Genomic DNA, 23,188 nt, shown 5'->3' with positions numbered 1-23,188 from the left:
GACCACGGACGGAGGCAGTGTCGCGGGTTGATTACGTTACCCGAAGGCTGCCGGCGTCGAGTCGGTTTCTAACGAGAATTTTTTAAAAAAACGATTGACGCGAAGAAAAGGTAGGAGCCGCGAACCCCTCCAACTACCTGAGGCAGGCAGCTTTGTCTGGCAAAGTTCTCGGTCCAGACGATCCGCGACCAACCCCCAACGGTCCCTCCTCCCACGGCGCCACGACCCGGCGAGTGCGCAAGCTCCTGTCAAACGCGGTGACGGAGGCCGAAGAGAAAAAAAGGCGGGAGCCACCAATCCCAGGTGGAGCAAAATGGCGCGGGAGAACGAGATGCAGGAGTTCATCCGTAGCTTCTTCCGAGGCCGCCCGGACCTCAGGTGCACTAGAGGCTGGAGTTGGGGTTGGAAAGGGCAGGGGCGGGACGGGGACTCCGTCTTGACACATGTCTCCGCAGCACGCTCACGCACTCCATCGTGCGGCGGAGGTTCTTGGCTCACGCGGGCCGCGACCACCTGGAGCCCGACGAGAAGCAAGCGCTGAAGCGACTGGTGGAGAAGGAGCTGCTGAAGGTGCAGGTGTGGCGCGAGGCGGGGTTTGTTGCTGAGGAGGAGGGGCCTGGGAGGGGGTAGGGAACGCAAACTCGGTACACGTTTTGCCCTCTCGCGCGCACACAGGTGGATGAAGCAGGTGCCAGGGAAGAGAGGCTAGATCTTGCCAAGAAGGCAAAGAGGCCTCCCACCCCCATGAGTGGCCCCGTGAGGAAAAGGTTCCGTTTCAATTCGGAGTCAGGTTAGTGGCTTCTGCATAGTTGGTGCATTCAAAAAAGTATTTACTGCGCGTGCATGATCTCCCAAAGCATTAGATGCGGGCACGAGGCCAGTGAGGCAGGAACCAGGCACGGGGTAGACTGACTGATAGCTGTGTTTCCTGTTGCCCTTCCCTCCATCTGTCAGAGGCAACCAACCCCAAGTGGAGGGAAGAAGGGCCAGGAGGAACCCATCCCGACCTTCTTTTCTCTCCACATTCCAGAGCCCAGCTCTGCAGCCTCCAGTCCGGACTGCTTTGGCCCCCAAGCAAAGAATGGGATGGCGACAGTAGAAGTCAGTCCAGCTGAGGGGGAGAGGCCAAAGCAAGCCTCAGAGAAAGCAGTTGAGGAGAGCAATGATGAGGAAGAACAGCAGAGGGGCCTGACTGCAAGGACTGGATTAGAGAAGCTGGCGGCCAAGGAGAGCAGTGAGGAAGAGGAAGAGGGCTCTGCCAGAACAAGTAAGGTCTCCAAGGAAGAGAGCAGTGAGGAAGAGGAGGAAGAGGAGGAGGAGTCTAAGGGCAGGGTTAGGAAGGAACCCGTGACAAGGGATAAGCAGGCACCAGGCCAAACCGCTGCCCGTAGGAAGCAGGCCAGGGAGGAGGGTGAGGACAGTGAGGAGGAACCAATCCAGAGGACAAGAAAGAAGGCAGTGGGAAAGAAAGGAGCTAAAAGCCACCAGGAAAGTGAAAGGGACAGTGAGGAGGAGGAGGACACCCTGGCCAAAAAGAAAAACAGCAGGGAGGAAGAGGGGGAGAATCGGAAAGCTGGAGCCCGGGGCAATGGAGGGAACAAGTCAGCTTGGGAGGAGAGGAGCTGTGAGCAGAGAAGCAGGGCAGCAAGACTGCTGGGAGAGTCGGGGGACAGAGAGGGAGAAAAGGAAAAAGCAGGCAGTGGGGATAAGAGCGGCGGAGACGAAGAGCCCCTGGTGCGGAGGAAGAGGAAGGACGGGACCCCGTGGAAGGGTGGGAAAAGGCAGAGTGGAAGCAGCGAAGATGGGGAAGACAGCTGGGGAGAGGTGAAACCAACTACTGAAGGCACTGGAAAGACAGCCAGAGTGGGCAGTATCAGTGGGGAGGTGAGCGACTCGGAGAGGGAGGTGAGTGACCGTGAGGCAGGGGGTAGCCCTAAGGGGGAGAAGGAGAACCACTCTTTCAAGAAGAGCTCCAGGAAAGGCAGGACGCGAAGCTCCTCCTCCTCGTCCACAGATGGCAGTCCGGAACCCAAAGGCAGGAAGGTGATGAGGGGGGACGATGGGGTGGGAGGCCACCTTTAAGGAAGAGGGAGACCTTGACTCAAGTCCAGAAGGTTTGGCCTTCAGCTGCTGTCTTTCCTTGCCAGGCTGGCCCTGGTCGCCGTGGTGAGGACCACCCAGCTGTGATGAGGCTGAAGCGTTACATTCGGGCCTGTGGTGCCCATCGCAACTACAAGAAGCTGCTGGGCCCCTGCCGCTCACACAAGGAGCGCCTCAGTGTCCTCCGGGCAGAGCTGGAAGCCCTGGGCATGAAGGGTGAGGCTGGATGTGCCCTGGGGGCCGCAGGAGAGGGCCTGGGCGGCTGGGGAAGAGGGGATCACCAGCCTCTTCTGCCCCAGGTAACCCTTCCTTAGAGAAGTGCCGGGCCCTGAAGGAGCAGCGGGAGGAGGCGGCTGAGGTGGCCTCCTTGGACCTTACCAACATCATCAGTGGTTCAGGTGAGGGGTTTCCTCCCACTCTCTGAGACGGGGCTTGGATTTTCTCAGATAACTGATCTCCTGCTTTTTCTGCCCCTCAATCCAGGCCGGCCACGCAGACGCACAGCTTGGAACCCTTCAGGAGAAGCAGACGCCCCGGGGGAGCTATACCGCCGGACTTTGGGCTCAGAGGATGAGCAGCCCCGTGCCCCGCCCCCAGACTGGTCACATATGCGCGGCATCATCAGCAGTGATGGAGAGAGTAACTGAGCTCCTCCCCTTCCCCAGGAGGCTTTCCACTTGGAGAAAGCAGATCCAGCACCCACAGCCCCCATCCCAGTCGGTGCCTGCAGAGCTTCAGAAGCAGCTTTCTTCAGAGAAGACTTTGTACCTCCAGGGACACAAGTTGTTGGGATCCTATTTCTCATGTTCTCAGTTTAAGGTGTTTACAGGGGTTTATCGTTTAAGACTCAATAAAGGAGTTGTTTGAATCACCTCATCAAAACTGGTCCCCACTTGGGGCACCTGGCGGGCTCAGATGGAGAAGTACGTGATTCTTCATCTTGGGGTCGCTGAGTTTGGGGCGAAGAGATTACTTAAATAAAACTTAAGAAAAAGAAAACCGACCCCACCCTCACTCCCTGTACTTTGGGCCAGGAAGGTGAGGAGTGGCCACTGTCCCCACCCAGTCTGGTTCCCTTTTATTTCCCCCAGGTTCTCCAAATGACGTCCCAGCCTCCAGACCCTGCCATCCAGTCTGCCACCGGGCTATATCAAAAAAGAGTGGGGCTCCTACCCCGCTTCCTCCAGCCCGACCAGCAGGGCCCTCACCATCCTGCTTTTAAGCTGTGTTAACATGCCTAGCTGGGAGGAGGGTCTGAATAACTGGCTTTAAGAAAAATGTGAGAAACATAATGAAGTGACTTGGTGACAGCTGGTGTTTACGTCTTCCTTCTCCCCTTCTAGAAACAGCCACTTAGTCCTTGGGCCAATTCTTTTCGCCTTGAAGGGGTGGGTATGGGGCATAGACCTGACCAATCCGAGTACCTCAGGCCTCTGGCTACAGACTGAGCCAATGAAGTCACTTTAGGACTTTGCTGGCATACCTGCTGTTGAGATTGCTGCTAAGATGTAGGCTTGGAGCTGCCAGGAGCCTGTGTGTACAAGTGAGCCTTCTGAAAATCTTTGAAGCCCAAAGCAAAGGGAAGTAGAGGCCAAAAGACTGATGAATTCCTTTAAAGCTCTGGATCCAGCCATGCCCAAAGTCATTAAAATCACTGAAATTTTTAGTTACACAGCCCAATAAATTCCCTTTTTAAATACAAGTCACACTATCACCTCCGGCCAAACAGTCCTTAATACACACCTTGGACAGAAAGGGTGAGTCCTGGGGTCTGTTAGAATAACCAACAGTTTATTAAAAGCTTGCTGTGGGGCTCTGTGCCAACCCCATAGCTGGGAGGGGCTCCCATGACTGCCCCCAGGCCTGGGAGCAGCCCCTTCGAAGGTCCTTCCCTTGTTCCCCTGCCCCAGCTCTGATCTCAATTTAAAAAAAAGATAAAGGACAAGACGGCACAGGACGTCAGACAGCAACGGGGGGGGGGGGGAGATAGAGAGACCAGGCAACCTGACCCCAAGACCCCATCCTGATCCTTCTTTCTTAGGAAGGCCTTTTCCTTCTGTTCTCCCCAACCCCAGACCTGCTCTGCCACACCCCAGGTCTGGGGGGCCTGGCATCCCCAGTCCACGGCCCCATTACACGGGGTAGTATAGTTCTCTGAATATAATATATCTAGACCCACCCTTCCCCTCCCCCAGGGGACCAGATGAATATTTGACACGCACATCTCCCTCCTTTCCCGAGGCTGTGATGGAGAGAGACCCTGGCACCATGGTGGGGAGGCAGGGGCTCCTGGTCAGCCTTGAGGCACCGATGCCCAAGCTGGCCCTGGGCCACTGGCCAGCCCAAGAAGCTCATGAGATGAGGAGGTCTGAGGGGAGCTGGAGCCAACATCCTGTCCCCCACCCCTGGGTGGGCCTCAAGCTTACAGCCCTCCAGGATCAGGCTCCACCCACCCCTGCCCCTGTCCCATTCATCTGCTCATCCACCCTGCACTTCAGGAATAGAAGTGGGAGGAGCCATTGAGGATGTGGGAAGCAACACTGGTGCTACGGCTCAGAGGCCCAGGCACTGCAGCAGCAGGGGGGCCCACATTGTCACTGCCACTGCCCCCTGAGGCTGCCCGCCGCAGGGGCTGAGGGCTATTTCTTAGCAGCAACAGGGCTCCACCACGGGGTGTCCCACTCTGTGTGGGGGGCCCCAGCCAGTTTGGGGGACCTGGTGGAGCCAGCAGAGAGGGCTGACGCCAGGCTGGGGGGGGGCATGCCCGGTGGAGGAGGACCATGGCTCCAATGTGCCCCCGATCGGGGAACAGGACGCGAGGGCCAGGCAGGGGCAGGGGGTGGAGCAGGATAGCCCTGGGCAGCAGCCTCGGCTGGGATGCCCCCCAGAGCCATACTGGAGAAGCCCAGCCTCATGCTCTCGGCATCGAAAGCCTCGATCTCACGGGCCTGCCGCTCGAGCAAACTCCGGATTCGCTCAGAGCGCCCTGTCTGCAAGGCCAGCAGCTCCTCTTCCACCTGGGACACCCAGAAGAGAGGTTAGCACGTCCGGGGGCAGGAAATGGGGAGCCTGCCCTCCCCAGTGCATCCTGGTGTCAGAGCCCCCTTACCCGCTGCTCCAGCAGTGCCCGCCTCAGAGCCACCCTCTGCTCCAGCTCCCGCAGCTCCCGCTCATGCTGACTCTCTGTGCGGATCTTGATCTTGCTCTGGTAGGCATTGAGCAGCTCCAGCTCCTGTTGAAGCTGCTGCCGAAGGGCCTGGAATTCTGCCTCCTGGGTCTCATCAAGCCGCAGCTGGCAAACGGGAAGAACTCATTTTAGGGGCCTCCTCCCCCACCCCCACAATCCTCCCCTGCCCCAGGTAGGCCTGGGCCCTAAGGTTTCAAGAAGCAGCCAGTCTCAACATCTATCAGAATGAAAGGTCGTCATACCCTGTGACACAGCAATTACACTTCCAGGAATTTATCCCCCAGGTATACTTGCACATGTGCTCGGAGGTGTTCACTGAAGCGTTGTAATAGCAAAATACTGGAAACAACCTAAATGTCCACCAATAAGGGATGGGTTAAAGAAATTATGGTACATCCATACCATGGAAAATTCTATGCTGTTTCAAAAATGAGACAGGTGTACTGACATGGAAAGATGTCCAAGAAATATTAGGTGGAAAAAGAAGAGAACAGTATGTACAATCTGATCCCATTTCCATTTAAAATTGTGTGTAATTTTCCAAATATGCATAGGGAAAAAACTAAAATACAATTATGAACAGTTACCTCTGAGAGGTGGGATTGGATGAGAGAATGGCAGTGAATAGGGGCACTTTGATGTTTTACACTATACGTAGTTTTTAACTGGCCCATTCCAGTGTTGTGTGATCTCTCTTAGAGAACAGCGATCTTCAAAATCCTCCAGAAGTCTGAGTAAATCGGCCCAAGGGCCACAATCATTTTAATTTGCTCCCTGTTAACACATTAAACTAACTCAGGCCCGGGGAAAAAATTATAGCCACTCTTTCCTTGGTGGTTCTTGGTAGTCAGGCTGGCTTTGTCAAGACCTTAAGAAAATACTTAAGAGACACAATAAAACCATGGCAGAGAAAACTAACAGTGAGAAAGTATCCAAGTTTCCCCCAAGTACAAAAGCCCCGTCTTTGTCCACACTCCCCCATTCCCACTCCCCATAGCTAAGCCGGGCGTACAGAGGCCAGCCTCCACCACGCTCCCTCCCTGGACCCCAGGCCTCACCGCCTGTGAGCTGAGCATCTCTGAGATGGACTGGTCGTACTGCTCGGCTAGGATTGCCAGCTTGCGGGTCTGTTCTTCCTTGAGCCGCTTAAGGAGGCTCTTGTGCTGAGCTTTGGGCGTGGTCTCCAGCAAGTGTGCCCGCAGGGCCTTGTACTGCCGAGTCTGGATCTTACACGTCTCCTGGAACTGCTTCTTGATCTGCAGCTCCTTAGACTATGCAGTGGACGGACCAAGGGGAGATGGGGACAAGGGAGAGGAGGAGGAAGAGGAGGAGGAGAAACGACCAGGGGAGAGGGGGAGGAGAGAGGGAGAGGGAGAGAGAGAGAGAGAGAGAGAGAGAGAGAGAGAGAGAGGAGACAGAAGCAGAGACAGGGAGAGGGAGAGAAACAGAAAACATGTTAGACAGAGGGGGCGGGGGGAGCTGTATACAGACAGACACGGAGAGATGGGATTGTGTTGAGAGAGATCAGGAAGGTTCTCAATGGGCAAGAAATACAAAGTAAACAAGACAGGTTCCAAGAGCATGTTCAGAGTTGGGTAGAAAACTTACAAGAAACAGCAGGAGAGTTCACGGACAGGGAACTGAAAATCTTTAGGGTACTGAATGCACACAAGAAGCTCTGACCGTGCAAAGAGGGAGAAAATACAACCCAGAGACAGAAGCCAAGTGGGGCACAAGGGTGAGAGAACCAAGTCACACAACACACCCATGGAAGAGAGCAACACAGCTAAAGAAAGACAGAAGGAGTCCCAGGTTCAGCACCTCAGGGTGGGAGGGACAGAAGGATAAGCTCCGAGCTGAGAAATGGATAAGGAGTAGGCCCATCTTGGCCCACACCAGGGAGAGGGGCAAGGAGGTGTCCAGAAAGGGCCTGACAAGTTCAGTGGGCCAGCAGCGGCTACCCTGACCAGATCTCCGCATTCCAGCCCGGCCCCTTATGTACTCAGCTCCCACTCCAAGCCCACAACCAATCCCATTTCCATGTCCCACCCCCCAACTCTGCCTGGCCCCTCCCCCCCAGCTCACCACCCCCTACTGTAGAGGGTTTGTAGGCCCATCCCCAAGCCCTCTAGGGTAAAGCCTAATGCCAGGAGAGCAAGTCAGCTCCCAGACAGAAGGGAACCACACAGGGAACGGGCTGGGAGAAAAGGCAGGGGATGAGGACAAAAGGACCCGGAACCTAAGGACTCTCTGGAAAGAATCCATCAACAGGGGAGCTATGGGACCAAGAAGTTCTGTGGAAGCTCAACAGGGGCTCAGAGCTCCGAGCTGCTGGTGGTCATGGGGCAACGAAGCTAGGAAGGCAGAGAGGATGAGGCTGAGGAGTGAAAGGGGTTAAGATAACGTAGATGGGGGTGAAGAGGTCATGGAACTGGGGGCCAAGGGTCCAGATCGGGGGCATACCCGGGATGCTAGGCGGCAGGACAAAGCAGACAGAGGCAGCCTGGGCCAAAGGTACAGTTCCGCTCAGATATTTTATTTGTGTTTGTCTTTTTCTTTTTTTGGTGGGGGAAAGGGGACAGGTTGGAAGGGAGACAGAAAAACAAAATCAAAGAGAGAAAAAAAAAAAAAACATGACTTCCCACCCACCGCCACCCCTGGCCCCAGGCCTGAGTTGATGAGGGTGAGGATGAGCACACACACAGCGGGAGAACAGCAATAATTTAGGGTGGGGGAGGAGCGTCAGGAGAACACAAAGTGTAACTTCTGGACTCCACGGTGGAGGAGGCTGCCTGTCTAGAGGTCCAAAGGACTGGGGTGAGGTGGGAAAGCATACTAAGGAAGGAGGGGTGAAAGGGAGGAGAGGACTGCGACTGGAGAGACCTCACTGAGTAGTGGGAGATAAAGTGCTCGATGCTCTAGATTCGGGCTGAGGAGGAGCTAGAGTTGGCTACCTCCAGGGAGGCAGGGCCCGGGACTGGCGGGTTCGGGATCGCCGCCCAGTTAGAGTCCCAGGCACTGGTTGGCGAGAGGCAGGAGGCCCTAGTCGGCGCAGGCTGCGTGGCAGCAGCCGAGGGATACGGCTGGGCCGTTCACCCCGGAGCAGGCCCCAGCTGGCCAGTGTGTGGATGGCCCAGGGGGGCAAGTGGGAGGCTAAACCCTGGCTGGCCCGTGCCAGGCGCCAGTTCCAGCCCTTGCACAGGGTCCAAAACCTCGCCAACAGGGCTAGTGGGTGTCGGGCAGTGCGGGGATTACCCCGCCGGGGCCCAGGGACAGGCAAACGGCTGCGGAAGCCATCCTTGTTGGTTTTGGGGTAGAGTGCAAACAGGCCCCGGTCCCCCACAGCCCCACAGCCCTGTAGGGCACGAAAGGCCATGGGTGATAGGCGCAGGAGAGCCCGCAACCAGAGTCGAGAGATACCCCGGCGCATCCGGGGGCCCTGCTGCCGCACCCATTTGCCCCCAGCTGCGAGAGCTGCCAGAGGTAGAGCCAGGCCTGGCCAGGCTAGGAGCCAGGCAGCCCCAAGGCCCAGAGGGACACCCATAAGGCCACGGCGCCAACTCAGACCCAGGACGGCCCCCAGTGCGGTGCCCTGGGCCAGGAGTAGGAACAGACTGGGGGGCAGGTGCAGAGCTGTACAAAGAAGTAGGTAGGAGGCCCCCAGGCCCACCAGCCCCACCTCAAGGGCCAGCAGTGATGCCTGCAGGCCACCCCCGCCCTGCGCTGCCAGCAGTGGGAGGAGCAGCAGGAGGAGGAGGGGCAGGAGGCCAGAGGAGGACCCCACTGCGAAGGAGAGGCCTGCCAGGAGACCATGGGACAGAAGTCCAGGGAGCTGGCTAGCAGGGCCGTGCCTCAGATGTGTTGGAGGGGGTTCAGGGGGGATGTCTGGTGAGGGACAGCCATCTCCAGGATCCCTCGGGGTCCTAATTGGAGCTCCCTCTTCCTCTTCCTCCTCCTCCTCGGGGACTGGGGTCAGTGCCGGGCCTGGGATCCAGCCAAGCTCAAATCCCTCATCCAGCAGGCTCCCATCCTCCTTCCCCCATAACCCCCATCCCCCAGCCGCCTCCTGGCCTACAACGCTCCTCTCCTGGGGCGCCAGAGATGGGACGCTAAGTTCTTCTATCTCCTCCTCAGGCAGACCCCAAACTTCCTCCTCAACCAAACTCCTATGTTTCTGTGGACCGGGACTAGGGGTTCCTGATTCTTCCCCCAACATCCTCTGTTCCTCTGGCTCCAAGGTGGCCCCTTCCTTTCCCAGAATCCTTCTCTCTGGAACTGCTTCCTCCTCCTCTCCCAGAATTCTTTGGTTCGGGACTGCCTCCTGGTCAGATGAGCAGGGCTGCTCTTCTCTAGGGGTGCCTGTGCTGGGTGGTCCCAGAGCCCCAGGAATGGGGAGCGGGAGGCCCGGGGGACGCTGGCCTGCACGTACTTTGAGGCTCTTGGGCTGCTGGCGAACCTGGGCCGCGTGCTTCTGCCGCAACTCTTGCTCACGCCGCTTGTTGTACTCCAGCTGGTTGCCCAGCTCCGTCTGGTGCTGCAGGCGGGTGAGCTCCGCCCGTGTGCGCTGGACGGCCTGGAGCTGCCGTAGCTCCAGCTCCCGTGTGGCCTCATGCTGCCGCAGCAGCAGCGCACACTCCAAGTCCTTCTGGGTCTGCTTCTTGTTCAAATCCTGAGGCAGAAGGGAAGCAGGGCCCCGAGCCCGGTCAGGAAGCTTTGCTGGTGTCAAGAGAGCCCCAGGACTCCCAGGGAGCTGAGCACGGGGAGCCGAGGGGTGTAAGGGAGCCAGGCTCCTGACCGGCCTGGGAACAAAAGCCCAGGGAGCTCAAGCAGGGTCTGACAGCACGAGGAAAACAGGGGCATGGAAGAGAAGCCAAGCCATGACACAAAAGAGGGCAGAGGGGAAAGATGACCCCAAGCAAGGCAGACGGAAGGGGCAGGCGCCTGTGGTGTGGGAGGGAATGCGGGATGGGGTGGCCTACCTCCCGCAGCAGGTCCTGGTCCAGGCTATGACGAGCCAGCAGCATCTTGCGCTTATACTGGCGACACTGAAGCTCAAAGTACTGGCGCTGCCGCCGCAGCAGCCCCGCCTCCTCCTCCGCCTGGCACTGCTGGAGCTGCTCCTTCTGCCGCAGAAGCCACTCGGCCTTCTCCCGCTTCGGGGTGCTGGGGTTCTCCTGAAGCTCCTGCGCAAGGCAGTGGGGAGGGCAGGGGGTCAGGACACCTCGCTCACCACAGGCCCTGCCCAGGGCTGCGGTCCCATCCCACCTCTTTCAGCTGCTCCTTCCGCAGTTTGTAGGTTCGCTTCTGCGCCTCCAGCAGGGCGGCCAGCTCCTTCTTCTGCTGCCCAAGGATGTGTTGCTGGAACTTCCGCTCCTCGGCCTGGGCAGCTCGAGCCTCCTTCTCACCGATGGCCTGGTGCCGCCGGGACAGCTTTTCTGCCTCAGCCCCAAAGCCAGCCCGCTGGGCCTCAAGCTCCCGCTGCAGCCGTGCGCTGTGCTCCTCGCGTTCACCCCTCAGCCGCGACTCCAGGGCCAGCAGCTGCTTCTGGTGCTGTCGTCGCATCCGCTTATAGCCACTCAGCTGCTCCCGCAGTGCCGAGTCCTGCTCGTGCTCCTGGATCTGGCGGCTGACCTGGGGCAGGCGAGAGGAAGAGAAGTGGGGCTCAGCCCTGCCCCGTCTCATGAACACACGCAACTGTCGTGCTCTATTGGAGAATATACGCTTCAGACTCGGGTTTAATTCTCATTTGGTACTTTCCTCACACTCGGCCCCTCTGAGCCCGCTGCCTCCACAGGATGAGGGACACTCAGTCCATTTCACAGACCGGTGAGACCCGCACAGGGCCCAACACAGAAGTGGCAACAATTCAAATTAATTCAAAATCAGACATACCTGGGCTACACTCCCAGCTCGGTCACTTACTAACCACGTGACCTCAAGCAAATTAACGACACTAAGCCTCAGTTCCCTCATCGGCTAAATGCGGCAATGATACCCTTTTGTAGAAAGCTGTGGAAATTAAATCTGATACAGATGTCATAGTGCCTAATAAAACGCTCTGACCTACCAAGTGTTGGCTTTCTTCCATTTCAGCAAACACTAAGGACTCCTTACACAGCCCAAGTATGGAGCTGGGAGTTGGGCCGTGAGATGTTGGGAGTATCAAGAACACTGGACCTGGATGTCCCCATCTGAAGTTTGGAGCTCAGGTCCCGCTGTCAAGTGGGCATGACTCCTAACTAGCCCAGGTGGGCCACGTCCCTGGAAGTCACAGAGCTCTCTGCACAGCACCACAAAGCACTAAGCACCACAGGATGTGTGAACAACTGTCCTAGCACAACAACCACAGCATTAGCCATAGAATATATAAGACTGACCACTAGCCTCTAAGGGATTTGATGTTGGTGCCTGCAGCTAAGCTAAGCAAGAATGTAATCTAAAGGTTTACTGAAAGCATGGATGGGGGTGCCTGGGTGGCTCAGTCGTTAAGCATCTGCCTTCGGCTCAGGTCATGGTCCCAGGGTCCTGGGATCGAGCCCCACATCGGGCTCCCTGCTCAGCGGGAAGCCTCCTTCTTCTCCCTCTTCCTCTCCCTCTGCTTGTGTTCCCTCTCTGTCTCTCTGTCAAATAAATAAATAAAATCTTAAAAAAAAAAAAAGCATGGAAGAAAAACTGTTTTATGAAAAGTCTATCCATCTTTTCCTGTGAGCTGAGAAAAACATCACCACGACTCGATTTTAGGAGGACCAAGGTCCTGCTTAATTTGAAAATTTGAGAACCACCAAAGGTGTTTGGGCAAGTGCCTTGGACAACAGCATGTCTGAGTCACGACTGTCTCATCTCTCAAATGGGCTTGTACCCTCTCCCTCCAGAGGAGGCTGGAAGGATGAGATACAGGCATGGGTGTGGGCCTAAGAGCCAATCAATGGTATGAGGCAGACACTGGCCACCATTCCTTGCCCTCCAGGAACATAAAATCCAGCACACCTATCATAATGCCATTTAGGAGTAACACAGCACAGGGATGTGAAGCACCTGGCTGTCCAGGAGCCTGGGAAGACACCCCAGGACATGCTACTTAAGCCTAGCCACGAAGATGGCGCAAGAGTTTACCAAGCTAGGAATACCCACATTGGGCAATGTAACCAAAACAGTCCGTTAGAAGAGAGTGGGGAGGTCGAGGAGACAAGGCGAGAGACAGCAACAGAAAGTGAGGGTGGAATCTGGACTTAATTCAGTGCCACAGGAGGAAAAAAATCATCTCTGGACTTAAGAGTTTGGGGCATCCAGGCTGAGGGAGAATGGCCACACTTACCAGGGAGGCAGTACGGATGGTGGCAAAGTGGTCCCGGTTGCGGCAGTAGGCCCGGCGGCGGGCAGAAGAGGTGGTAGAGGTGGGAGCCGGGGCTGCCGGCTGCTGGAGAGGGCCAGGGGTCATCTCTGGCTGGTAGGGGTCATCATACAAGTTGTCAGAACCCTACAGAAAGGGAAGGTTAACAGGAATGACCAAAGTTCAGAGGTCACTGGGCCCAAAGGGAGTTCCCTGGAGACCCAGTGAGACTTAGAGGAGGAGCAATCACCCTTGGGAGGGAGAGCTGGGGCTCGGCCTTGTCACCGTCAGGCTTGCTGAGGGTGAGCTGCATACCGGCAGTCGGTGGATGATGGAACTATGGGATGTGACTGTGTGCTCCCCCTCCTGCATCATGGCCATCTCTCGGGCTTCGGGCCCTTCCTCTTCCTCCTCTTCCTCTTCTTCTTCCTCCTCCTCCTCCTCATTGTCTGAAGCATCTGCTAGGCTGTTGACCGAACTGCTCTGGCTGGAGGCGCTGATGGACATGCTGGGCACTGAGTGGCTACTCTCTAGACTGGTCAGCGTCCCAGCCCGGTGCATGTAGGGCTCGGCCTCCTGTGGACAGGGTGCAGGCTTTTGGGCAGGGAAGGGGAAAGACAAGGGGTGTGTGTATGGAGGCAGCACAGGGAGACAGAGGGTAGGAAGAGGGAGAGGGAAAGTGAGCCAAGCAGCTGCTAGGAGGCAAGCACGACACAGTGGTATAAAAGGGTGGCATGGTAAGCAGGGTTACCTCCTCTTCCTCTGGGGCCTCAGCACCAGGGCCATTGGGTGCCTCTTGGAACAGGATCTTCTTCATCTTTCGGTACTGCAGGTTGTCCAGCTCCCGCACAGCATCCTTAGTCCTCTGGATGAGGTCCATGATGACTGTGGGTGGCCGCTCCCGGAGCACAAAGCGGTGCTGAGGGGAGAGAACGCTAAGGCCTGCTGCCAAGCACCCTGCCTCACAATATCCCCTGGGCTTTGGCATTCCCTCTGCCCTGAGACACTTCCCTGGGGCCCATGCCCACCACGAACCATGAACTGATGCTAGCCTTGTCCTACCCCTTGCTCCCGCATGAATTTTCACCACCCGATCACTACTCCCGGGACAGGCTCCTGTTCCTCCAGGCGTGGCTGGCAGACAAGAACAGTCAGGAGATCTGGATTGTAGTCCAGGTCCTCTATCAAAGTGCTGTGTGCCCCTGGACACATCATGAGGCCTCTGTGGACCTCATAAGCTATCCCATGATTATAAAACAAGGAGGTCAAACTAGACTGTCTATATCACTTCCCAACCAGGGCTCCTTAGGCCCCCATAGATTTGTGAAGGGAATGGGGGCCCCTCTACTTTTGATAACTCAAAACACACCTAAGGGAAATCATACATTTACCCATGACAAGGCTACACAGGCTTTTGGCTTGAATTACATCAGATCAGTGTGGTAACCCTGGTTATCGCACGCAGACCAGAAGCTCTGGCTGGCAATTATATACATCTTTGATTAATAAAAGATGGGAAAACAAATTATTACTTAATAAATAAAGGCAGTCTTGTAGACAAAATCTTGCAAAATACAGAGTCCATTGCACTGGGAACAGGGATGGGAATTCATAAATGGAAGCTCTTAGTGGAGGAAGAATTGGGAAACACTAATGTCCCTGAAGGGTTTCTCAGGTGACTCTTAACAGGCAACAGTTCTAGGAGAATGCTAGGCCAGTGAGCCCTCACCTTCAGAAGAACCTCTGAGGTTGGTCTGTCTTGAGGGATTTTCTGAAGACAGGAGTCAACAAAATTCCGGAAGTACTCAGACCTACAAGTCATGGGAGGATAAGGGAGGGGTGGGAAGGGCATGAGCCAGGCAGCCTTACCCCTGGGCCCAGGAATCCCAGTCCTCACCAGTGTCCTGACTGGAGCACAGGGGACTCGTTCTGTGCAATGTGGTATAAGGCACTCATCGCATTCATGTTAAACAGCGGTGGTTTCCGTTCGGCTACAGAGAAAGGTCAACAGGGAGAAGGTGAGAGGTGGCAGGTAGGCAGAGGAGGCTGGAATGGAAATCAAAAGATTTGGGTCCACACCCCAGCTCCCTGACTTCCTTGCCACATGACCCTGACCAATTCTCACAATCTCAATTAAGTCCCTCTGTAAAATGTTAACACCTACCTCTCCCCTACACATGGTGGAGCAGGATCAAAGAAAACAACATGTGCATAAGCACCAAAGGAGGCAGAAAAAAACACAGTTATCAGCCCAACTAACATTTATTAGGTTCCAAATAAGACCAAAAAACTGGGGGAGTGTTATGGGGAAGTTAAGGAAAAACAAGAGACAGGCCCTGTCCTCAAGGAACTTCCAGTCTAACAGGGAAGGAGACAGAAAAATGGCTGGGAAGCTGGGTGTGCATGGTGGGCCCTCAAACTGGTACACAGGCAGGGGATTAAGGGCAGGTCTTTTGGAAAAAGGGATATTGGAGCTAGGCCTCAGATTAGAAGTTACATAGCCAGGAGCTCCTTGTGGCCCAGACAAATGTTTTGTGTTGTTTATGTTTTTTGGCCTAAACAGTGATTTTTAAATTAAATCCCAACCTAACATTTTTTTTAAAAAGATTTTATTATTTTGACGGAAAGAGCGACAGCGAGAGCAGGAACACAAGCAGGGGGAGTGGGAGAGGGAGAAGCAGGCTTCTGGCTGAGTGGGGAGCCCAATTTGGGGCTCGATCCCAGGACCTTGGGATCATGACCTGAGCCGAAGGCAGACGCTTAACGACTGAGCCACCCAGGAGTGCCTCCAACCTAACAATTTAATAACCATCATCATCATCATCATCTAAATTTTTAGTTTCTCCTAAAAAATTAGATCTGGTGAAAAGGAGCTGACATTCCTGCATAACGATGGGCTAGAGCTAAGCAAGAACAATCTCCAGTTTGCCAGGGCCTTCTCCACATTGCTTCTCTGATACAGACTATCAGCTGCCATTTATGATCAGGACTGACTGTTTCTTCAATAGAGAAATATTTCTCTCCATTCATGTCTCTACCAAAAACTAGGAATAAAAGGGACAGCTCTCAATTTTTCTTATACCTGGCCTGTTTCACATATTTGCATCACCTGTCCAGCTGTGTCCTCAAATGACAAATGCAGACATGTGGAGATGGATGTGTGGGATGGATGTATGTCCAAATCTCGGACTTTGGGCAGAAGACACAATACAAACCAAGGCAAGAATGTGGAACAGTTCATGGCACACTCAGGGCGTGGAGCTCAGGAAGGGGAGAGCCAACCTTCAGGAAGTGGAACCTTTAGCTTGGTGGAAGGAAGGGTGAGGATGGCGTCAGTCTTGAAGGCAATGGGGAGCATTAACGGCTTTGCGGAGGGGAGCAAAGCAACAGCACCCAGCTAGGGAGGATCTCTCTGACATGAGAGAGACTGGAGGGAAGAAGAGACTATTGGTAGGACAGATCACTGCAGGAAGTCATTGACAAGGGGAGCTAAGAGCATCTCTTTCTTGGGCAACTAGCTGTGCCTGGCTCCCTGCTGAAGGCTTTATGAACGTGACCTCACCAACTGTTGTTTCAGTAGCGTAAGCTGGCAGAGATGAGAACCTTGACAGGGCTTCAAGGACTCATGAACTCACTTGAGCCTCACTCTCACTGCTTTTTACATGCCATTACCTGCAATATTCCAAACAACTGAAGCTAGTCTCAGCAACTCGTGCCTGCTCTTACCTATCCAGAATGCTCTTCCCTACAGTCTTCATACAGCTACTATTTGTCTTACGGCTCCACTTAGACAGAACCTGTCTAAGCCCCAGCCCCTGAACTAGGTCAAGTCCCTTGTTTTATGGTTGTACTGTTCCTGTAACTTCTCCTTTCAGCTTCTATCCCACTGAGAGAAAACAGCCTGTTTCCCCAGCTAGAATATAAGTTCCATGAAGGCAAGAACCTCATTCACTGCTATACGCCCAGAACCTACTAGGATAGCATGGCACACAGTGGGCATTCAAAAAAGATGTGGGCGCCTGGGTGGCTCAGGTTAAGCATCTGCCTTTGGCTCAGGTCATGATCCCAGAATCCTGGGATTGAGCCCTACATCGGGCTCCCTGCTCAGCGGGGAGCCTGCTTCTCCCTCTCCCTGCTGCTCCCCCCTTGCTTGTGCTCTCTCTCTTTCTGTCAAATAAATTAAATCTTAAAAAAAAAAAAAAAGATATAGGACTAGACTAGAGGACAGGAAGGGAAGAATGCTCCGAAATCTTCAGGTCTAAGAGCTGGCAGGATTTGACAGCTGCCTGAATAGGGGATCAACGGTAGAGTCAAAATGGACAGGAGCTTGAAAGCCTAAGGATGAGATGGTATGGCGATGGTAAGAGAAAGAGAAAGGAGTGGAGAGAAAAAAGGACGAAGGAACAGAGGATGTAGTCTTTACCCAGCTCAATGCAGGTTATCCCCAAGGACCAGACATCCACCTTGCCATCGTACTGCCCCTCATCCATTGCCAGGATCACCTCCGGAGCCATCCTGGGAGAAAGGTCAGGAGAAAGAGGCTGATCACCCACCCAGACTCTGCCAACTCCTGCTCCCAACATCCTGGGGACTCTCTCCACTCACCACTACCCCCACTCACCAGTATGGGGTGCCCACAAAGGAGTTGGCAGGTGCCATGATAGATGCAGAGCCAAAGTCCCCCAGCTTCACCAAGCCTGGCTCTGATAGCAAGATGTTTCCAGCCTTCACATCCCTGCCAGAGACAAAGCACAGGGATAAGGCATGCATCTCAGGAAGGCTGGGCAGGGGCTTTAGCACCAAGTTTCCAAGAGGGCTATAGACCAGCTCAATGAGGAGTGGTGTAGAGTGCACCCCCTCCCAGCCATCGTCAGTGCAGCTTGTACCTATGGATCATGTTGTGGGAGTGCAGATAAGCCAGGCCCTGAAGGGCCCCATGGGTCACAGCTGCAATCTCCACCTCCTGAAGGGGCTTCTTGTGCACTGGGGAGTGAGGGAAAAACATCAAACTGAAGGGAGCCCAAGGGTGGGGCTGGAACAAGCTCCCCTGATCCCTTCCCCTAAAGCTTCTTTGCCCTTCCTTCTCCCTTCTCCCACTTGTTGGCCAGAGCCACTTACCTTCTAGAAGGTCAGAAGCTGAGCCCAGGCAATACTCCATCACCAGCTAAGAAAGGATAAAGGGTCAGAGATAAGCCTATCTGGCCACCCCTGCCCCATCTCCCTTGGACAGAGATCCAGAGAGTTTCTCTGCCTATCCTCCACTCAGGCATTGCCCCCGGGGGGTAAAGACAGAGAGGAAAGACAACTGAGAAAACGACGTGGTCGTGGGAGAGTCCCTTAGAGCCAGGGCCTCCTCTAGAAACAGCCCAAGATACCACCACTCCCATCTGAATCCCTTCAAAGCCCCATTCTATCTCCATTTCCTCCAGTCTACATGCCCCTTTCCAACTACTAATGGTTTATGCCAATCTTCAAACCAGCCTCTCCTTCTCGACAGACATTGCTGTTCATGGGTTTGTCTGAGGTCTAGAGAAGTTGCGGGGGGAGACTTCCTCCTTTCCAAGGTCCATATAATAGCACCTGGAACAGGGCCCAACTAAGAGACTGGACCAGGACCAGGATGGGGGCAAAGATCAGGCCAGAGTCAGGGGGCTAGCTCACCCAAGCCGTGTGCTCCCTCAGGTAACAGCCCCGGTACTGAATGGTATTGGGGTGCCGGAGCTTCTGCAGGAACCGCACCTCCTTGATGATATCCTGCCACTTCTGAGAGGAGGTCAGGGGAGGAGAGGCTTACTCCTACACATCGAGACTTGGGTCCCCTGCCCTGCTCCCCACCAGTCTTGTCAAACTTGACCCACCTCATTTGACTGCTTCCCACTGTAGGACATCTTCTTGATGGCCACCACCTCACTATTCCGGACATCTCGGGCCTAGAAGACCAGACCAGAAGGTAGTGAAGGCTCCTGGTAAGAACTGGGCAGCGGGAAGACTTGCTGGATAGGGCAGGAAAGGCTGGTGTGGTACAGTAGTGTAGAGGGCTGTGGACCCACAGCAAGAAGAATGCAGTGCCCATCCCTACCCCACTCTCCTAAGTCCCAACTCACAAAGTACACAGCTCCAAAACTGCCATGGCCAATTTCCCGGAGATCAGAGAAGAGCTTTTCAGGGTCATCCTTGAAGAACAGCTCAGCCACATCGGGGTCCTTCAGGCTCCCGGCCCGGCCCCCAGCTGGCATGATGGCCCCTGGGGGCCCTGAGAGTGGGGCCTGACCTGGAGAATGAAGAGCAGACCCTTAGGGCAAAGATGGGACACCCAGAGAGAGAGGAAGGGGCCTCTCAAGTTTCTGCCTTCTCCTCCCCTAGTTCCCTGATGAGGGGGAGGCACCGCAGAGGAAGGGCAAGGGGGAGATTAGGAACAACATCAAAGCTCCAAAAAAATGAAGTTGCCCTGGCAACCAGAGCACGGGGGCCGGGTCCCTGGAGTCCCTAAAACTGTTAGGAAGACTGAGAGCTAAGCATCCTCACCACCCCCAGCCCTCAATGAGATCCATTTTGCCACAACCTTTACTTCTCCCCGCAAGAATAAAAGATCCCGCCTCCCAGCCAGAACCCCAGATTCCCAAGTGTCCTGTTCCACAAGTCCTATACCCCAAATACTTCCAGGCACCTTCCTGTCCCCCTTGGCGTCGAGGCCCCCTCCTCCCTCAACCTCTCACACCCTGGAAGAGAGCAGGAAACAGCCAGGCCGGAGGCAGTGGAAATCCGGCCATTGTTAGAAGTGGGTACTGGCCCAGAAGGGCCAGAGGACTTGCTCTCAAAAAGGACTAGGGATGCTGTGGTAGGGAGGAGATGCGGAACGGGACGGGCAGGGACAGAAACGGCACCTGGCTTTGGGGGCCCCTCTGTGACCTGGGCCGCCTTACTTGTCCAGTCCAACTGCATATGCATCATGCACAGGTGCAGGACATTTGTGGTGTCCAAGTAACATTTATTGAGCATGTAAAGTAAGCACCTTACATGCATCTCTCTCATTCAATCCTCACCACAACTTTATGAGGATTTACTATTACCCTTACCTTGCAGATGAGGAAACAAGCTCAGAAAAGGTTAAGTCTTGCCGAAAGCTGGTCCCCTATGCTAGACATGAAATAAGCAGGGCGGGAGAGTGGTCACCATTTCACAGATGAGGTGACTGAGGCATAGACAGGAGGCAGGATTTCTCCAAGGTCAGAGAACAGGATCTTCTCTCCAGTCAGGCCAGTGTGCTTATTACTGTCTTAGCAACTCACCAACTCACCTCAAGCTCATCCCTCTCCTGCAGGAAGCCTCCCTTGACCACTCTAGCCTTTGGGGGGAGCTCCTAGAGCACCCAGCCCAAAACCCAGAAGCTCCTGCAGTACAAGGAAGCCAAGGACCCCGCCCCTTTCTCCCAGGGAATTCCAGGCCAGGCTCCTGGCTAAGCACTTGTTGGAATTCAGGCACAAAAGAGCCTTCAGCAGAGTTGGACTCCCAGGGCACACAGAGTTCTAGCTCCTTTAAAGCACCTAACAATTTAGCATGTGATTATATTCTGTCGTGCATTGTTTCCTGTTGTGTTAATTTTGTCTCCTTAGCCCATCTGGAAGCTGGAGGGCAAGAAGTAAGCCTGACTCTCGCGTGGGCCCCCAGGGTGCAGAGGGCTCAGAATAGCCTGGGAGATTGATTGACTGCCTTCAGCCAAGCCCTCAGCAGCTCCCAAGCTGCTCAAAACAGGCCCCTTTCTCCATTCTCCTGCCAGTAACCCTGCCAAGCACCCCTCACCCCCACCACACACCCACACACAAAGGCAGGTGGCTCACAACTTGCCAAAGCAATCTTCTTGACCTCTTTACCAGCACCCAGCCCAGAACACCAACCCAGGACCCCAAGCCACATATAAGGGATGCCAACAAAACATCATGCAGGGCCTCTTCCTCAAATAATGAATATTTGAGCCATTACCAAGGTCTGTGCTAAATCACAGCCACTTTCTAAAATGGACAATGTTATCTCCATTCTGCAGATGAGGAAACCCAAGTCTGTCCCTAAGCAACACTACCAGTACATCTCACCAGCAACATACCACAGGGTTTTCAGTAAGTTCCTTATACTTGGTCTTCTCTTTGGTAAAATGGATTACAGCCTAGGGCTGTTGTGAGATTTTTAATGAGATCTCAAACCTAGGAACACTAGGCAGACACTTGGCGTATGGATTCTTCCTTCCCTGCCTCCAGGGTCACCACAAGGATTTAATACTTTGGAGATCATCCTACCCCAGCAGCTTGGCTTTAACTGTGAAGAGACACCACTACAGCTATCATCTGTCAAAAGAGAGAGCCCTCTCAGGAACCCAGGCCAAAGAATGGAATCAGGGTAAAGATGAAGGTCACAGTAGAGAGAAAAATCCACGAGACCAGAAGACAGGAGCCAGAGCCTCCCATCAGGAAAAGCTTCTGAGTCTAGCCCTCCTAAAAAGGAAGCTCTTCTCCCCCTCATTCTTAAATCTCACCCCAACTCATTCTCCTCTGGATCCCTGGCCAAGAAGAGATGCCAAGAAACAGGTATGGAGCAGGGGCAAAACTTGATCAAGAACTTGGGTTCAAATCCTGATTCTGCCATTGTGTGACCTTGGGTAACCTCTCTGGGCCTCAATATTCTCAACTGTAAAATGGGAAGACAGCAACAAAAGAAGCCCCCACAGGGTGAATGGAGGGGGAGGTGTCACATGAGAGAACAGATGTAAAGCACTTTGTAAATGACAGATCGCTTGACAAATGTATGAGATTACACCATCAGCAAGAGGTTGGAAAGTAATGATATAGCTGGGAGAAAATATTGCCAGGCATTCGAAAGGACAAGAAATCCGACCAGACCATGCCTAAAAAACAGATAAGTGGACCCACCATGGAGATCAAAGGCAAGGGAATCAACACCCAAAGCAATCCAGAGAAAGGGGTATAATCACGGAGAACAGGTAGCTGTGAGGGGCAAAGTGAACATGGGAGAAGACCAGAAGAGTACAAACCCATCTGATTAGCTCAAGCACCCTAGGGCGTGACCCCCATGACATCAAAGACCCTGTCACCTGATGCTCCCCCATCAGACACATAATGAAGGAGGAACAAGGTGGCAGCAAAAGGCACGGCTAGCCAGAGGCTGACCACTGGCCCACTGGGCTTCATCCTGAGGAGAGGGCCTATCCAGGCCCAGTTCCTCAAAAAGGAGCACCCTTTCTTCTCAATGCTAGATACAGGGACCCGCGCCCCTGCACCCCGTGTCTCACCTGGTAGGGGTCACTATGGTGCCCCAGCGCTTCCGCCTCCTCCTGGGTTCCTCCAGCGGCTCTGCCAAGCAGGGAGAGGGGCAAGGAGACCTTTCCCCTTGCCACCTCTTCCTCGGCTTTCGCCCTTCCTGAGGGGCGGGCCCGGGAAGCCTCCCCTGGAGGGGAGGGGGTGACAACCTGATCTGACCTCGCGGTCCAGTCCTCCTCCTCCTCGAGAGCGACAGTTGCTGAATCCCGGATTTCTGGTTGTGGGGTCTGAACCCCAGATATCTGAACGAAGGGAGGCTGAATTTGATATCTGAACGCGCGGGGAATGAACCCCGGATACTGGTGCACGCAGGGGCCTGAACCCCAGATTTTTGAAATCCTATGAAACAGAGCCCCAGGTTTAGAGAGGTTGGGACCCGAGTCCTGGATATGTGGGGTCTGAGGGGCTGATGCCCGGATATTTGAGAAGCGAGGGGTCAAGCCCGGAAATTCGCGACCGAAGGGCCTGAGCCCCAGGTCTTCGGCCACCGACAGGGGGCCCACCCCGAGGACGTCCGGCCGCACGGCCCCTCTCACGCCGGGGTCCGAGGGTGACAGCCCTCACTCCCGCCCCGGCCTCCTCCCTTCTCCCTTCTCTCTCCTGGGGGTAGCTGAAAGATTGTAGCTAAGGACGGTCCCCGCGCCTTCTCTCCCTCTCCTCTTCTCAGTCTCAGCCTCTCTCCGCACCACAGCCCCGGTCTCGTCCCGGTCTCCCTCTCCCTCTTCCTCCCAATTCCAAGATGGAGACCGGGCGGGAGCGCGCAGGCGCGGTAGGGACGCCGGGCCAAAGGGGGCGGAACCTAAAATGAAATAGCCCCGCCCCTCTATCCTCACTGCTGGGGCCAGGGAGATGGGCAGCCACCGAGTCAGAGTGCGCGCGCGCTCCGCCACGCGGACCCTCGATGGGAGGAGGCGGGGAGGAGGGCTAGGCTTGGAGGGGGAGGAGCTCAGCACGCAGTCCGACAACTGGCCGTGGAGAGGGCTGCAGCGCATGCGCTCGCCCCGCCTTAGCGAGGAGCCCGAGCTTGTTGCTAGGGGAAGCTTTGAGGGGGCGCGAGTGGAAGGACAGAAGCCGGGATCTGCGCCTGCGTATAAGGTAGCGGTTGGGAGGGGCAAGGGAAGGAGACTTGCTGGGCGCAGAAAAGGCGGGAAAATGGACTGCTCTGGTTAGTAACCATACAGCCAGGGCGTGGACTCCCAAGTTCGAGGAATCTTTGCTGGGAAAGCTCAATCTGTCAAATCC

The 23,188-nt window shown here is 55.0% G+C and overlaps 2 protein-coding genes across 3 annotated transcripts; one reads left to right on the top strand and one right to left on the bottom strand.

The window, feature by feature from the left end:
- Positions 1-245: 245 nt before the first annotated feature.
- On the top strand, positions 246-3,161 carry HIRIP3 (HIRA interacting protein 3). 2 transcript variants are annotated; one of them, XM_025854192.2, is made up of 7 exons: positions 246-378; positions 456-570; positions 676-790; positions 1,031-2,043; positions 2,148-2,316; positions 2,400-2,498; positions 2,584-3,161. In XM_025854192.2, exons 1-7 carry the CDS (start codon positions 314-316, stop codon positions 2,745-2,747), a joined length of 1,740 nt encoding a protein of 579 aa, XP_025709977.1. In that variant the 5' UTR covers positions 246-313; the 3' UTR covers positions 2,748-3,161. The 2 variants fall into 2 exon arrangements, with proteins under 2 accessions (XP_025709977.1, XP_025709976.1); XM_025854191.2 differs by having other exon boundaries at positions 456-576.
- Positions 3,162-3,870: 709 nt separating this feature from the next.
- Positions 3,871-22,701, bottom strand: TAOK2 (TAO kinase 2). The gene is given in 20 exon segments (XM_025853931.2): positions 3,871-4,858; positions 4,860-5,117; positions 5,210-5,392; positions 6,346-6,558; positions 9,717-9,956; positions 10,267-10,470; positions 10,553-10,918; positions 12,603-12,764; positions 12,933-13,193; positions 13,369-13,536; positions 14,347-14,428; positions 14,515-14,608; positions 17,041-17,132; positions 17,239-17,352; positions 17,504-17,600; positions 17,736-17,781; positions 18,279-18,380; positions 18,476-18,547; positions 18,722-18,888; positions 21,919-22,701. Coding segments are annotated over 19 exon segments (3,150 nt in total). The 5' UTR covers positions 18,854-18,888; positions 21,919-22,701; the 3' UTR covers positions 3,871-4,594.
- Between the last annotated feature and the right edge of the window lie 487 nt (positions 22,702-23,188).

Source organism: Callorhinus ursinus, unplaced genomic scaffold, assembly GCF_003265705.2.
Source record: "Callorhinus ursinus isolate GAN/ISIS: 27379988/994484 unplaced genomic scaffold, GSC_fseal_2.0 scaffold87, whole genome shotgun sequence".
Lineage (NCBI taxonomy): Eukaryota > Metazoa > Chordata > Mammalia > Carnivora > Otariidae > Callorhinus > Callorhinus ursinus.
This window is presented reverse-complemented; position numbering and strand designations above follow the sequence as displayed.

Excerpts from the sequence above, each read along its gene's own strand:
- HIRIP3 (XM_025854191.2), top strand. The coding sequence starts at position 314 with ATGGCGCGGGAGAACGAGATGCAGGAGTTCATCCGTAGCTTCTTCCGA. Across the intron at positions 2,317-2,399 it reads GGAAGCCCTGGGCATGAAGG|GTAACCCTTCCTTAGAGAAG; the intron begins GTGAGGCTGGAT and ends CTTCTGCCCCAG. Across the intron at positions 2,499-2,583 it reads CAACATCATCAGTGGTTCAG|GCCGGCCACGCAGACGCACA; the intron begins GTGAGGGGTTTC and ends CCCTCAATCCAG.